General features: G+C 41.9%; 1 protein-coding gene across 2 annotated transcripts in view; it reads left to right on the top strand.

The window, feature by feature from the left end:
* SAMSN1 (SAM domain, SH3 domain and nuclear localization signals 1) overlaps window positions 1-16606 on the top strand; it is a 388340-nt gene that overhangs the window by 102850 nt on the left and 268884 nt on the right. The window contains exons 5-6 of one of the 2 annotated variants that reach the window (XM_085623046.1): window positions 652-738; window positions 13703-13782. In XM_085623046.1, the coding sequence (XP_085479172.1) occupies window positions 652-738; window positions 13703-13782 (167 nt within the window). The remainder of the gene's footprint in view (window positions 1-651; window positions 739-13702; window positions 13783-16606) is intronic. The other variant, XM_085623045.1, reaches the window with a different exon arrangement.

Raw genomic sequence — 16606 nt, 5'->3', positions numbered from 1 at the left:
AAAAAGCCTCCCCACACCTCTTCAAATTGCACCATCTTATCTTGAAGTGTATATACCAATCTTTCAAAGGCTGCCATTTCACTCATATCATCCAACAAGCTATTTAGGGTCGGGACGCTTATTACTTTCCATAACGTTAAATACGTATGTTTACGCCACCTGTTTGTGTGTGTAGTAAGCCGAACTAGGTCAGAGGTGTTGTGCAGGAGAGCCAACCTGCTGATAAGATGCAGGATATACATTTTGATCTGTCTGATGAAAGGATTTTGATCACCTGTTAAAGTCTTGCACCCTTGCACCTTAAATCAAAGGTCACTGCTCGTGTGTTCATATGTATTTTCCATATGAATATAGGACATACAGAACATAACAATAATTGTACTATGACTAATGGCTTGGGTGGCACCTATTAACACATTATTTTATCTGAGGAAAGTGGAATTTCTGAATAATTACAAATGAATGTCAATATGTTAGCAGATTGCTTCAGACTTACCTTTTCAGTTGGCTTTTCCTTGACCCACTCTTCACAAACAACGTAAATAAAACATGTACTCTCTCTTTTTGTGAGCAATTATACTCTTAGCAATGAATAAACTAATAAAACACCATATGTTGTTTAGATCATATTTGTTATGTTTTCGTTTTCAGAAAGGAAGAACGCTAACACCACGTTTGTGCAGAACTCTAACAAGAGTGAGAAAGACACGTATAACAGAAGGCATAGTCACCTTGAAGGTAATCCCCCTTTTTAAAACCAATTTCCATTCCCTTTTGCACTGGAACATAATTACCAAACCGATAAACACAAAATCATAAATTTTATGACTTGACTCTCATCATTATGGAGTTTCAGTCCTGGTCCCAGGTAACACACGGAGCTCATCAATTGAATTATTTTATAAAGGTCTTCTTTAAGATGACTTAGTTTCTTATAGCACATTTATTTCCACTCCTTTTAACTTTCTAGATATTGTGACCTAAATCCACAACAAGGATTGACAATACAAGTAGGTGTGGTTCTAAAAGGAAGTGTTTCTTCTGTCATTGATAGTTTTAGGAACTTAGTAAGCCATTATCCATGCTGCCTGTCACTATTTTATGCACGTATGCACTCATTCATCCACCCACAGATATGCTTGTGTTACATTTAAATTCTGTAGCTGTATATGCAAAACTGTTAACAAGAAAACCCTGAAAAGCTTACTTTACACCACAAATGTCTTCACACCACAAGAAGTAGTTCTCTATGTTATGAAGATTTGCAGAGTGCGTAATCATCCTAGAAGGTATCCTGGCGCTGAGCATTTGTAAGTCTACCCACACCTAAGGTCTAGTAAGACTACTCAAAAAAGCCAGGTCTTCAGCTTCTTGTGTATATCAAGCTTCTTGTGGAACTCAAGAAGTGAGGAGGAGGCTCTCATGTGCTGGTCATTCCTTGACGTAGGAGTGATCTAGGCTCAAGGTCGAACCATCTCAGAGTGACAAATAAAGCCTGCCTGCCCCAGGCCACAATCCTCACTCCTTACCCCTGCACTAACATGTCCTATCACCACTCACATGTTTACATTTCATTTTAATGAGTAGCCAGGAGCTAGGTAAACACATTTCATTGTATCTTGTAGCATACTCTTTCACAAATGGCACATAGTTCATGAATCCACATTAAACACTCTGGTGACACGGGGCCATCAGGATCACATTCACATTGAAAACTGTGGGGATCCTTGTGAATCCCTCCATTCAAACCTCAGTTGAGGATTCAGAAATATTCAAGTCTATACCTGCTGTTCCAACTCTAAAAGGAAACATTGGAAAGATTCCAATGTCAACTCAGACTTCTAGGTGAGAGACTCCATGTGGTTCAACATTTAGCTATGGTTTGCCAGACAGATATAGAAGGATAACAAGCATTGGCATAGCCAATAGGTCTCGCTTTTGGGACCTTATAAGTATTTCGTTATGCAGCACAATATCCTTGGTGCAACAACATCAACTGTTGCATGGCTAAATACTTATAAGGTCCAAAAGCGAGACCTATTGGCTATGTCAATGCTTGTTCTTCTTTGCATTTCATTTTTCTGCTTTAATGGCCACTAGGAAGTTTTCAAATGAATTGTGCCATTTGTCCCAAGGACGCAAAGGTTTTCTGGCGTTAGGCATGTGGTCAGGACTGGGTATTCGAGAAAGAGATAATGCAATACCAACTAATGTTCAATGAAATCAAAAACGCTAGGAGGAGTGTAAAACACATTGCTGAAGAAATGCACGCATGATATTGGTGCAGAAGTCTAACCAGCGTGATGCCAACTGACTCGTAAGTCGACCCGCGGTCGAACTGCCAAAGTTAAAGTTGTAAAACAAGCCGTATTCCAGCGCCCGCCGGAAATGGATTAGGCAGTGTACTATAAACTAACAATCTAAAATGAGTGAAAACTCCGTTGGTTAAATTGTGAATACAGACTGCGGTGGAGACCATCTGCTTGTCTGCGGCTTGGAGAATGTGGGGAATGCGAACGCAGACAGCAGAAGCCAGGACTCTTCAAACAGAAATAACAAGCATTTGCAATGCAATAGGACTCGCATTTACACAAGTTTCAGCTATTGACATTGCAAATAACAATGCCATTTATTTTTGTTTTCATGTTTGAAACATAAATAAAAGGCATTGTCATTTACAATAAATTGGCTTAAACTCGTGTAAATGCGAGACCTATTGCATTGCAAATGCTTGTTTTCTTTACTTTCAGCCATGCTGCTTTGCTATTTGGATAAAACACTGGCAAGGCCAATAGATCTCACTTAGGCGAGACCTACTGGCTTTTTCAGTGCTCGTTTTGCCACTTGGGCCACCCTTTCTGTACTCGTCAATCAATCAATCATACTGAATTTATAAAGCGTGGCTAATCACACATGGGTTATCCAGGTGCTAAGGGTTGTGCTGCTTTGGTGCGTTCAGTTAAACAGTCATGCCTTCCAGAATTCTAAGAGTGAGGTGGAGGTCCGGAGGTGCAGGGGGAGGTCGTTCCAGGATTTAGGCGTGAGGTGGGAGAAGGAGTGTCCTCCACTGATGCTTCAGCAGAAACAGGGGTGAGCGTGAGGTAGAGGGGGGTGGAGCGCAGGTGTCTGGAGGGTTGTGGGAGTTCAGGCGGTGGCTGATGTAGGCTGGTCCTTGGTTCTGTAGAGCCTTGTAGGTGATGATCAGCATCATGAATTTGTAACAAACAAGTAGTTATAAATAATGATAAATTATACCCCAAGGTTTACTCCCGCAGTTCAGCATCCACTACTGTCTAGCTAAGTTCGCTCTCTACAAATAGCTTTACATATACATATATATGTACAGCTCCTAGTACCACACAATATTGGCACTTGGAATCACTGTCAAGAGAAAACTATGGTTCATTATTTCTTCATTAATTAAGTTTTGATTTGTCTACCTCGGAAGGATGAATAAATGAGTAGGTCCTGACAGTAATTAAATATATAACCTACAAGTTATGCACTCTGAAATCTCTTTAGTGACTGCAATAAGTTATTGTGGGATGTCAATGCAAAGTAGAGCTCCTTTGCTCCAATAACTCCCATTAAAATAGCTTTCCTGACTAGTATAGACCTGACCTATAACCTGTCATGTAACCCCTCGTGGCTGAATGACAGACATTTCTTTTCGTGTATTTATGTATTTGGGGGGAAGTCGGGGGGCAACTTCTATTCCAGTCTGAAGATTAACCGTTGCTTCTTGCAAAGATAATTTCTGCTGTACAGGGATACTATTGGGAAATAGTGCCATAGGAAAAATAATTGCAAATAAAAGTCTATATAACTCATCTGAGCTGCTGGGATTTTCCATACTCCTCCCCACACTCAAGAAGCTTCCAAATGCACTCCCTCACAGCGGTATGAACTATAGAAATAAGAAATACCATAAGGGACCTGCAGAGCTGCTGAAAGCTGTCAGCTTACTGAAAACCATGAACTGTGCGCATGTTTCTCATACTTCTTCCACCCTTTCACTTCTAAGAACCTAGTCACCTTAACACTATAACTGCACCTCAGTGGCCATCACACATGACATGGAAATACTTCCAACACAGGGTCAAAAGAAAAACGAAATCCTTCCGCTCACACACCCTACACGGTGTAGCGTGCTGCCCAAGTAAGCAAGCGTTTCAGCACCTCACAATGGTAGTAAGCGCAATATAATTGTTGCGTTGCAATACAATAAGAGCTTAGAGGGTAATGCACCTTCTGCCTTCGGTATAGGTTTGAAAAGAATGTCAGATATTAAAAACCTGCTGGTATGGTTCATAACACCCAGGACTTTTTATTGAGCAGAGAAAGACAGCCATAAAAAAGGCGCCATTGGCCTCTCATACTTGTGGGAACCGGTGTCACTACACTGCTCCACTAATGACAGTTACTTACTAACAGCAGAACTAAGGGCTGAAAATTGCACGGACTTACCCAAGGGTGGGCTTCAAGATTCCTCGCTCTGTGTTCGTAGACTGGGGTAGGTGGTAGTCTCCAGGAAGGGGGATGGGAGCGGGGAGAAAGAGGTTTGGCCGGTGTCTGGTGAGGGAAGGTCCGTAGTATAGAGGGACAGGAGAATGGACCGGAGAGAGCTTTGGTGGTAGACAGATTTAATCTCTGTGAAAGATGAGAAAGGCTCTAGGAAAGAAGGTGCAGGGGAGGGACAGGAAGTGGTAGATTTCAGAAAAGACTACTGGTCAGGTCTGAGCAAGGGACAGGGCGCAGAAAGAGGCCTGGTCAAATATGTGTTTGACTTGTGTAAGAATGTCTAGTTTTTGTGCGTCTCAAATGTGCGTGCAGCAGTTGTGGTGGTGGTGGTGTAAGACACGGTTCTTTGGTAACACTGTTGACTGGCTTGAGTAGAAGCCACTCCCTATCAAGACTACAAACAGGCGTCACAATACCTAGCTGCAGCGTCTCACACTCATGCTGTGAAAGCAGTGACACCACATGTGCAGCATGCAAAGCAGCATACTCACTGCCTGCCTACAGTCACTGACTTCCTTATCCATGTGGCTCTCCTGACCATGACTTTACCCCCATGGACATCAGCAGTCCATTCAGTACCCATCCCCCCAAACCCCTGCCCACCTCCACAGAGCAGATGGCGCTTGAGAGGCCTTGCTTGAACACTTATCTGGGAGAAACAGAGGTCCATAGGTACAAATGGTGGTGTGCAAGACTAACTGGGACACAGACAGGTCATCAAGCATGCTCATATCACTGGACACGAGTATAGACTACGATGCTTCAACGATAGCGTGGGAGTCAACTGCAGCATTCCCAGCAGCAAGCGTTACTAATCCTGCTGGTGGGGTTGGTCTGCTGGTGCGATCAGGACGCACACCTGGTCTGTGTAGCTTGACAAGCAGGATCCAACTGCTGCCTGTTAGTTTCTTAATGAATTCTGTTTGATGAGCACAGCTGATTCAAACTAGGGCAGCTGCCAGGCACGCTATTTAATATCGCTCATCATGAGCAGCAAATAAGTAAATACAAATGCTGCTTGTTGTAATGTAAAGAGGTCCAGTATACGTAGTTTAGAAGAAGATGGTTTATTAAGGTCACAGGTAAGCTGTTAAGCAAGTCCAAGTATAGAAGATAGTATTGAGTAATCCTCACAAGGTGCAGCATCCTTGCTGCTCAGCTCACTCACTCCAACTGACACTCTCTCAACCACACCAGGGACTCCAGCAGTCCATTACATCACATCCATACTGGATGAGCAGCAGGGAACAGGTAACTAAGGGAAAGGATGCATAGAAACAATTCAAGTCACAACACTGCTGCTATGTACGGCAGTCATGTTGGTGGGTGCTCCAAAACAAATGTACACAGAAGTGCAAACATAAGAAAGCAAGCAGCTTGGTAACATCCAGCGGCTCCCGGGTATCAAAAAGTGAATAAAAAAAAACACATCCTTGAGCGGACAAGGGTGAAGGTGTGCAAAGGGGCACAATGAACGAGAAGGAAAGGGGTGTATTTAGGAACATCAACAAGCAAGGTGTGAAGTTGGATGTCACCAAGAAGGTTTCCACATAGAGAAAAAATGAAAAAACTATATTATCATCCATAAGAAACTCCAGCCACAGCCTCTGCCAGGTAACTCAGGTAACTGCCTTTCACAGCTTCAGCAATAAACATTCTACTCAGAACTATCAAAGTGCTCAGTTCTCATCATGGTAACAGCAGAATCTCATAGAAACAGAAAAAAGTCAAAACCTAACCTAAATAAAAAGCAACATATTACCACACACTGGGCCCTCCTTTAAAAACAATGACTGGGCTACAATGGGGGAGGGAGACCAGGCAAGCAATGACTTTGGGGAAGGGGAGAAGGGGTGGAGGCGGTGGGGAGATGGGTGCAGCAGCAACGAGGGAGGGCGTGGGGATGAAAACTACAACAGGATAGCAAAAAGGGGTGGGGTATGTGGATTCGGGGGCACGAAAAATGGGTTGAGGTGGAAGCAAAAATGCCGTGCGACAGGGAGAAACATCCTGCAAACATATGCGCTGTAATGAAGTGCTACACCTAATCGAAAAAATAAACGTTGGAAGTGACATTTCAGCTCGTCAAAAAAAACCACAATAGTACTGGAGCAGCGGACGGGCACTTATTCAATTGAATCAATCTGTGCTTGGTCACTGCTCCACAGCAAACGGCAGAACTGACGTTTCGGCTGCAATGGTAAATTAGAGCAGCTAACTTTCAGTTAGAGTGAGATTGTCTCTGCAGCTGCTTAGGTTCTTAGCTACTAGTCACCTTTTGTAAAATAATAATTTTACATCTTTTTATGAGCACAAATGCATGATGAAGTGTTCAAAGATGCACTTTAAAGCAGCATGAGTTACTGAACTTGTCAATTGAATATTATTGAGTGGTTACTCTCTGTTGAAATAAAAATGTCTTCGGAATGAAACACAGTTAGGTTGCTATCATTGTTGTGCTGGGGAATGGCTGACATGTGGTTGGTGATTAGGCAAGCAATTGTAATGTGATTTTTCCTAAACTAGGTTGGTTACTCAAATGCTGTCAATGTCGAAAAGCATGGCAAGGCAACCTCTCATAATCTGTGTAGCCCACAGAAAACGTTAAGTCAGAATGTTGAGGTGTAACTAAAGAGGCGTTAAGGACCACATCTGCTTTCACACAACAGAAAGAGCCGTTGTCAAAAATGTACATGTGCGCTCTCGCTAATTTACACCCTCACATTGGGTGTAGATTTGCAAATAACAAAAAATGACAAAGATTTCCCAGAATACTACAGGAAATATTTTGTTAACTGCAAACATGTGAAAGACGTTTTGCATATATAATTGTGCATGGCAACACATTAACACATTTGTGCAGCTAAATTTTTTATTCTCATCATGGAACAAATGATCCCCCACCCACCCAGAGGAACACCTAATCAAGCCAGTTTTTAGTGGAGTAGTGATCACTTCCCATCCCCAAAGTACCAAGGACCTTTCTCCTGCCCATCACATGAGAAAATCTCTAACCACTTCCAGAAGGTGTGAGAGGTATGTTTGATAGTAATTCCAACGTTCTTTAGTCTGTGATGTTTCCAGAATTTAAAGGGACTACCGCCTAACGAAGTGATTCCACCTTTCCCCAACTTGAGGAAGAAAATGTACACTTGCATAACATTACACAATCATGGCCCAATTTAATGCATGGGAAAAAGGATTTAAAAGTGCAAATTCCCATTTGTGAATTCGTTGCACTTGCAAATCAACCTATTTGCTTGTGTGTTTTGCCCCTCCACTTGCAAAGATGTTCATCAATTGGGCCATATCCCCACACAGCACAAAAACATCTGAGCCATGCGAAACAAAAACACTTGAGGAAATGTGCAGCAAGCACAGGAAGCAGCATCCTGTTATATTCAAAATACTGAAAGTTCACATGGGTTGTGGCAACAGAAGTCTAAAAGTATCCTTAAACCCTAAGTAGGAAAAAGCAATGTAAAGTTATATTTCAGCAGCAAAGCTAGACACCTGCTAAGCAACCGCTTATCTCATGCAGAACAACATCTGAACAGCCTTGGCAACGAGTGGAAAGATGCAAGCGGGAGCTTCTGATGGATTGTCATCTACTAACTAGATGCTCACAATTAACGGAAACTCTACCCCAGGGTACGCAAAGGCAGTGACAGCTCAAGATCTGGATGAATGGCATGAGGAAAGAAGGAACAGCTTTGTTTACATCGAACTCTGTCCACATTCAGCATTTCTTTTGTAGCCTCCACTGACCAAACCAGACCAGACTATGTCGATGGCTGCACCACACTTTGTGCATATATTGATTGTTCTTATGATTGACTTGGAAACTGTTATTAAGGCTAAAGGGCAACTTGTTCCATCATCAAAGCATTCTGAGTTAACACAAATGTATTAAATGAAAGAGGAAAAAAATATATTTTGTGTCAAATGGTTAGGTTTAGTAATTTAATCAATACAATTTTATTTGACTTTCAAAGAAAATCATACAAGTACAGAATAAAAAGAAATTCATCATAACAAGCAAGTTTGGATAAATAATGAAAAACATCGATCCATACGGCAATAAAATCAGTCACATTTTTTAAAAACAGTTCTTAAAAAATATAAACAAAGCATTCCACAGGCAAATAAACAAATAAAAATCGAGTAGAGCTTAAAACCCCAGATAAAAATAGGCGACAAAAAAGCACAATTTGGGAGCAGCCAAAAGCTGTAAGTATAGGTAAGCAAGTCTGAACTTGTTAAAACTGCATGCAAGCCAAATATAGGCCTTAGATATTTGCGTCAGAGGGTGGAGAATTTTTGATATTAAAATATTAGGTGCATGGAGGTACAGATATAAATATTGTCCCAGGTGCATGGAGGAAGGTTTGACTGAAAAAAACAAAACCCCTTTGGCAATAACAGTTGGTGGAAAATATACAGTTTCAGAAATGTTAAGAGGCGCGATGATGATTAGGCATATCCAAAAGGAGGTACCAGCTCCATTCCCGGAGCAGATTTAAACATGACATTACCCTGAAACGACTGTTTCGTTAAGACGGAATTCTCCCTTTCTGTAATCACCCTCTGGATAAAGGCCTGTTTGACCCAAATTAGGTCCTTGTTTGTTATACCCACAGGATCAAAAAAGAGGTCTAGCTAGGCTTTATCTAGTGGCCGACAGTCCTGTAGGATTATCTGTCACTATTCAATCTCCAAATCACTCCCTGTGAGTCAAATCCCCTCCGTCATTAGTGGTAAACCAGGTGGAGTCCAGAAAGTATGCAGCAAACATTATTGCATGCTTATGACTGTTTAGGACCATCAAAACTCAATAACCAGAGCACTAACTCTGAACAAAAATAGCTCTGTGTTTTATGTAGAAACGTGTGTAGTTTAAGGAAAGAAACAAAGACAGAATATAAAGAGTAGCTAAATGGTCCCAAAAAGAACCCTTACGCCAATACCCAGTGACAACGTGAAATATCATTACTTGCTACTACTTGTGCTCACATTTCTTTTTTATCCTTATACATAACAATACTAGAAAAAAACTCACTGAATTCGGTTTCACTTGGAAACGTGGACTCTGCCAAATGCTAAAATAAACTACAGAAAGAAGCCAGTGTAAAAAACTCGGAACTAAACAAGTGCCTCAAACTACATTCTACTGAATCAAATACTTCCCGAGGTGAACCACAAGGACTGGACTGAGCTGTCCAGAGACTGAATGTTAAATCCTAGCGTTATGTGAAACTGCCTCCTGATAAACAAAATGTGTCTGTAAAAATGAACCCCGTAATTAGCTCATCTATGTGCTCAGCAAGTTAAGTGCTAACATAAGCTTAAATCCTGGTGGGTGCGCACCTGTCATTATTTAATGACTGCCCTTCATCGGATTCTCCTGGTTATAGGTGCTGTGGGAAACTCCGCTCAATCCCCGTTGGAAAGTAAATGCACTTTTACAGCATTTTCCGTGTAAGTATTTAAAACAAGCAGCCGTGAAAGTGATCGTGATCAAACATCAAAGGGGCATGCGGCCGCAAAAGTGAATGTAATCGCGGTAAAGCGCGGCCGCTCACATGCACTGTAGCTCTAGGCTGGCCTGGTAGCACTTTTTGGAGCCCTCTCAATAAGTCTCGCCAGTCCAGCGCATGCGCTGGGTCAGGCGAGACCTAAAAAGGGAGCAGGACCCTTCATTTTACTCCCTGCTTGATGGACTTCTCATAGACCATTTTCTTGATCTATATTGCTGTTCAGACACCACTTATTGTAGATTATTTAATTATGAAGGAAGATGATAGTCAAACTATGTAATGAAGGTTCATTCTTAAATACATCTATCAGTGCTACAATTCTCATGCAGGATCTTCTAAACATCATGGTAAGATTCTGTAGTAATGGTTTGTTGATGCACTCTACATGGGAATTGGGTCCACTGCCTTACAGATATACATAAACCCACCCTAACTTAGAGCTATAAGGGTCATAGCTCTTCACTAAGGGGCCGATTTACAGAACTAATCTGAGACAAAATCCTAAACGTACTACTTTGGTATTCACAGAAGGCATTTAGTAGTAGTAAAGTTAGTATTTTGTCTTAAGTTCGTATTTTGTCTAAAGTTAGGATTTTGTCTTCAATTAGTATTTTGTCTTAAGTTAGTATTTTGTCTTAAGTTAGGATTTTGTCTTAAATTAGGATTTTGTCTTCAATTAGGATTTTGTCTTAAATTAGGATTTTGTCTTAAGTAAGATTTGTCTTAAGTTAGGATTTGTCTTAAGTTTTGTTCTTAAGAAAAAATCCTAATTTAAGACAAAATCCTAATTTAACACGAAATACTAATTTAAGACAAAATACTGACTTAAGACAAAACTTAAATTTAATACAAAATACTAATTTAAGACAAAATACTAATTTAAGACAAAATACTAATTTAAAACAAAATACAAATTTAAGACAAAATACTAACTTAAGACAAAATACTAACTTTATTACTACTAAATGCCTTCTGTGAATACCAAAAGTAGTAAGTTTAGGATTTTGTCTCAGATTAGTTCTGTGAATCGGCCCCTAAGTAAGTAGAGTTGTAGGTACCAAAATGATGAAAACAAGAGACAATGGTCTAATGACAGGGTTAACTTGTCTTCAAATCTTTTTTACTGAAGACAATGGAGTAGCATTTTGTCCTCTAAAACTCTGTGAGAACCGAGGTGGAAGTATGCCCTGAGGATTCATGGCATTTATATGATTACATTACTTCTTGACTCTAAATTCCATTGGCTTTCCAGGTGTAATTTACTGCTTTCCATGCCTTTTTATGCTCTAAAACTTGAAAATATTGTGAGCAAGGAATGTATTTGTTAAGCTCAAAATAATAATGACTGAACATAATCATGAGAATAATATTGGTCCTACAAGAATTACATTTGCCCCGTGTCTCATTAACATTTTTTATTTCATTGGTATCTCACCTGATAGTGTGGGTGTGGATAACCTTACTTATTGTATAATAGCAAAGGAGCAGTACTAATCAAATATCAGGAGATGGCAGCTTTACAAATGTACAATGAGGCACTGTGGCACTCGTTTTTTTCCCTCTGTAGTATTGTACTTAAAGTATTAACTCTCTTTTGTGATCAAAGTTCTTTTGTTTTAGGAAAAGATTAGACTGCATAAAACTAGAGTTTATTCCTTCTATTTAAAATCACCCTCTCCCCCACCCCCTGTTGCCTGTGTTTGATATGCATAGCCATTATCAACCATTTGTGTCTGGTTGAATTCTTACTGGGACATTTAACCAGAATGATCCTCCTTATTACGCCTTTTCAGTCCCTTTGTTTTCCCATCAGTGTGGAACAAATATAATCACTTCTAGAAAATCACCTTTCCTGTTCCATGTATAAGGTAATTTGTAACTCATACAGGAAGGAGTGAGAGTTTTTCTGGGCTGGCACTAATTTATTATGCAAGACATCCTGCAGTTTCACTTCTCTGGATTTGAGGACCAGTTTTTGCCTTTATCAAGGCCACTTCATTATAGAAAATAATACCTTGGGGCACAAACTCTTCTGACTTCTGTGCATCTAATTACAAAATGTGGTTAGAAGACTGCTACCCTTGTTAGAGTGTGGTGTCAATGAAGCAGGCCTAATACTAACTAGCTCCTTCCGCTAATTAGAATCGTTCTGCATATTTACCTCATAGTAAAGACCTGATGCACTTTGGAAATTACCTCTCTCTCATGATGAACTATGAAAAAGGCTGTTGATTATGAGAGTTGCATGACCGTCTTTTCCAATACCGATAATAATGCCTTATCATGTGTTGGCAAGAGCTGTTTCTACCCACATCATTGTCCAGAAACCTAAATATAGACATTCACAGACATGTGGAGTCACCTTACTCCCCAGGAACATACTCAAGAGTTTGAGAAGTTTCCAATAGACAAATCTTGAGATCAGGAGGGGTTACTTGGGGTATGTTCCTGAGGTCAGGGGACAATGTTCTTAGAGTTAGATGCTGTCATTTGTGCCTAGTGTTGGGAGAGGAAGGTATGTGGAACACTTTAACACAGTTAGCCAGGCCTAATGTGACAATTAGAGACTTTAGTCCTGAAGAAAAGACAGGGACTTCTGGTTCTTCAGTGGGCTCTTGTAGTGGTACCATTGCCTGCAGATTCAGATGATTTCTCATTATATTTTACCGTCCTTTGTTATTTATATACTTTAATATGTCCTTACGGTATTGTTGGGGTGTGTATTAGGAAACCAAAATCAGCCCTAACAAAAGTGTTCAAGGCAACCACACCGTGCATGAGGCTATTACTAGAAGGGGCCAAGGGGCATGGCTGCGCCATGGCATCACATCCTGCTCTGAAAGCAGCCCCTTAGCCTGTAGCCAACAGGGACAATGGCAGAGTGTCACAAAGGTCAATTCAGGACTGGCTACATAGGTAGGGTTAGAAAATGCAATATGTTTTTAAAAATAACTTGTTCCTTTCTACAGTAACTGATTTACCACCATCAACCCTTCTCCAACACCCATTGAGAAAACAAGATAAACTTGTACGCTTTTCCACACTTAATACAACACTTCATTTTGAATCATTCAGTTGCATGTTTGGAAAATGCAAATACAGGTGGGAAACGCATTGGCAATGTTTGTTAATACTCACAGATTTAAGATGGTGCAAGGTTTCATATTGTTTTCATTAGATTTCCCTGATCCTTGTCCTGGGGAAGCTGGCAACCTTTCTTCAAGGTGTTACTGAGAAAGTGGAAAATCTTTACATGCTTTAGCGACATTTATTCAATCAAAACAGTCTTTGTGAATAAACAAATTTTGCAGGCAGACTGAAGTCATTTCCCATTGGTAAGCCTGGCTTGAACATGGAAGATGTTTCTTTATAAATCAGGCCCAAGGGGTAAAGAAGAATGCTTATGAGCACACGTTTTCAAACTTGCTTGCTAGTTTGTATAGTATAATTCAAGTTATTTTAATAGAAAACATCTGTATTTTGGGGTTTATTTGAGCCGCTATCCGGAATTCATTTTGACATGTGGCCGGTGGTGTCAGTAGTATTAACCTTATTTATACAAGTGTGCATCGCTAGAAGTCATGAACACCTAAATGTTAAATACCATTTAAAATCATGCATTTTTATTATTTTTCTTTAATCAGACCTGACTGAATATGAATTTCAGAATGGAGATACGACTCATTTATTTTCAGGGAAGAACACAGCTGAAACTCCAGGCCAGGTAAATACATTTTATAGAGGCTATTATATATTATAATAAGGACTGTATCGGGTAAATATATGCAGCCTCATTTAACCCTCCAAACAATGGGTTATATGCGATTTCATAGAAAAACGATTTCATGGAATACCATTACTGAGAAGTCATTTCATCTAACCTGTTTAATGGAAATTTTCAGAATGAATGACATTTACCTTTTCGTAGAAACCAATTCATATAATGTCTTTTTAGTCGAAATAGGCCCTTGAATGCTTATTTTTCCAGTGTAAATGCAATGGTTGCAGGTTTTCATTTCAGAAACAGTTTTGTCTCAATACAACTAGCAAAGTATTCCTTCGTCTTACTCCGTATCAATTTGCGAAATGTTTTCAGAGCCTCCTTGTAGGAAAGTAGGATATGCTTCTATGGTTACCCCCACTTTTTGCCTGATTCTAAGCTGTTATTGACTAGTCTGACTGGGATCCTGCTAATCAGGATCCCAGTCTATCTGCGTTCTCCCTAAATTGCCATGTTCAGTACTTAGGTATATCCCAGATTGGATATTGGGGTACCCTTATAAGTAACTAGTATATGGTACTAAGGTGCCTAGGGCATAGGTACCCCAGAGGTCTCCCATGGGCTGAAGCATGTACTATGCATTCAAAATGGAACTACAGGCCTGCCATTGCAGCCTGGGTAAGCTGGTGCTAGCCCCACTTACTAAAGGATATAGGTTTCTATATATCTAGGGTCACTCCACTTAAAACCGATAAGTCACCCCTCTAGCAGGCCTTTGCAATCCTGAAGGCAGGTTGCTTGTTTCTAAGTAATGAGGGTGTCCCTGTATGAGCAGGACACCCCTGCAGCCTACGGAGTCCATTCTCCTGGGTTGTCAATGAAGCAGCCATATACCACATAGAGGGGCATCGTGTAGTTACGCAATGACCATCTTGAAACTGGCTGCAATGAATCCTATCATGTTTGGTATCAAACACATTGGAATCATACCCCCACACCGTAAACAGTGTGGGCCGTATGATTCCAAGCACTGGAAGAGTTCTCCATGTCCCCGGTACCAGTCTTCCAGACCCGGACAGCACAAAATTGTTGCTGCCGTCCAGAGACACGATTCTGTCCTCCTGCTGCTGAGCCAGGCTCGAGCAGGGGAAGGCAGAACAATAGGCATCCTATCATAGGGAGGTGTGACCACCTCCCACCCAGGATTTAGTGTATTGGGGCATGGCGGGTGCGCTTGCCAGGCCCACTCAGTCTGCATGAGGGCCACATTTAGTGTCCCCATGCATAGTCCAGTTCAAACCAGTCCTGGGAGCCATTGGCTCCCGCTCTGACGTGAAACTGGACAAAGGACAAGGGAGCAACCTCCCCTCTGTCCAGACCATCCCCTGGGAGGGCCCCTGAATCATCCCAACCTTTTCCCTAGGGTACTTACGGGCTTAACTGGGTGTACGTCCCTAGATTCGTCGTGGGATAAAATTCAGATCAGACACCACTTCTTCTTCTACCGTCTGGGCACTCTGGAATTTGCTGGACTTTGTTTGGGCTTGACTCCGTCTCCCTTCCAGTCTGCTGCATTGTCTGTGCCTGTGCACCATATAGGAACCTTCCAAGGACTGTGAACATCAAAGACACCTGAAGGAATCTCCCTTGGAGTTAAGGAGTCACTCCCATGCATTCGCAGGCACCGCAATTAAGTCAACTGGTCTGGAGATCCTGAACTTCTCTGGACTCCGAATGGCTCTGCAACACAGGTAGTAGTTTTCCACAGCTCCCGAGGCCTGCCCTGCCCTCTCACCAAGTTTGAGGCCAGTATCCCTCGTGGGGGTTGCGATAATCGGACCCTTGTGCACCATGTCAATTTGCAGTTGCAAAGGCTTGTTAACTTCTCTCGAATAAGATCTTCGGGCTCCAAGTAGCCCCAACCTCAAGCATCTCCTCTGACCAGAAACGTGGACCACACCGCATATCGTGTGCATCGTGGCCTGCATCTGTTCGTGAGCTGCTTGAGGTCCTCTCGCAACTCCAGTGCTTCCTGCCTGTGGGTCCATTTGAGGGTCGTCTTTGTTTCTCTTGGGCTCTCCTGATTGCTCGGGCCTTCCCTGACTCCCCTGCTTGTGCTGAGTCCCCTGGACCTTGCTAGTCCCGACGTTGCTACTTCTTCAGCTCCTGAGTTGGTTGCATTTGCCAATGCTTGTTGGTGCTCCCGCCAGACACCAACCCATCAGCACTCGACCTCCTTCATGGGACAGCTCGAGTATGGTTTCTGGACGTCCTCAGCATCACCTGGTCCTCACAGCTGCAGAGTCAAGGTCCTCGTCAACTCTCCTGCAACACCCAAATTCAGACGGCATTCGTCTTCCAAGTCTACTGGTCACCCCTGAGTGACATAGACTCTGTCCTCTCTGCTTGCAGGTACCTCTCAACTTGAATCCACCTTTGGATTCCACCGGACATTTTCTACTCCTTCAGCAGCTGCACTTTCCCCAAGTCCTCCATTGGGTTTGACGGCGGTTTCCGATGCCACTTCACATGTATGCTCCCGGCTTCCCTGGTGTAGGTAACGTGTGTACTAGGGTATCCACGGGTGGGGTGGCTCTTCAACCTTCTGTCATCCATGGGGTTTCTTCAGGGTCCACTGGGAATGGTCCTTAATCTTTAAAAATCCAGCCGTGACTTACACAAAGACTTGTACTGAGCATGCAGTTGTGTTCCCACACTGCACACGCTCTCCATGAGGTCCCTATTTACTTACCTTGGCTGGTTCTGTGGGTCCCCAGCACTTCTACATCCTCTCGACCTTGTCTTGACCCGAGGCGTGGTTCTTATA

This window comes from Triturus cristatus, chromosome 8 (genome assembly GCF_964204655.1).
Source record: "Triturus cristatus chromosome 8, aTriCri1.1, whole genome shotgun sequence".
NCBI lineage: Eukaryota > Metazoa > Chordata > Amphibia > Caudata > Salamandridae > Triturus > Triturus cristatus.
This window is presented reverse-complemented; position numbering and strand designations above follow the sequence as displayed.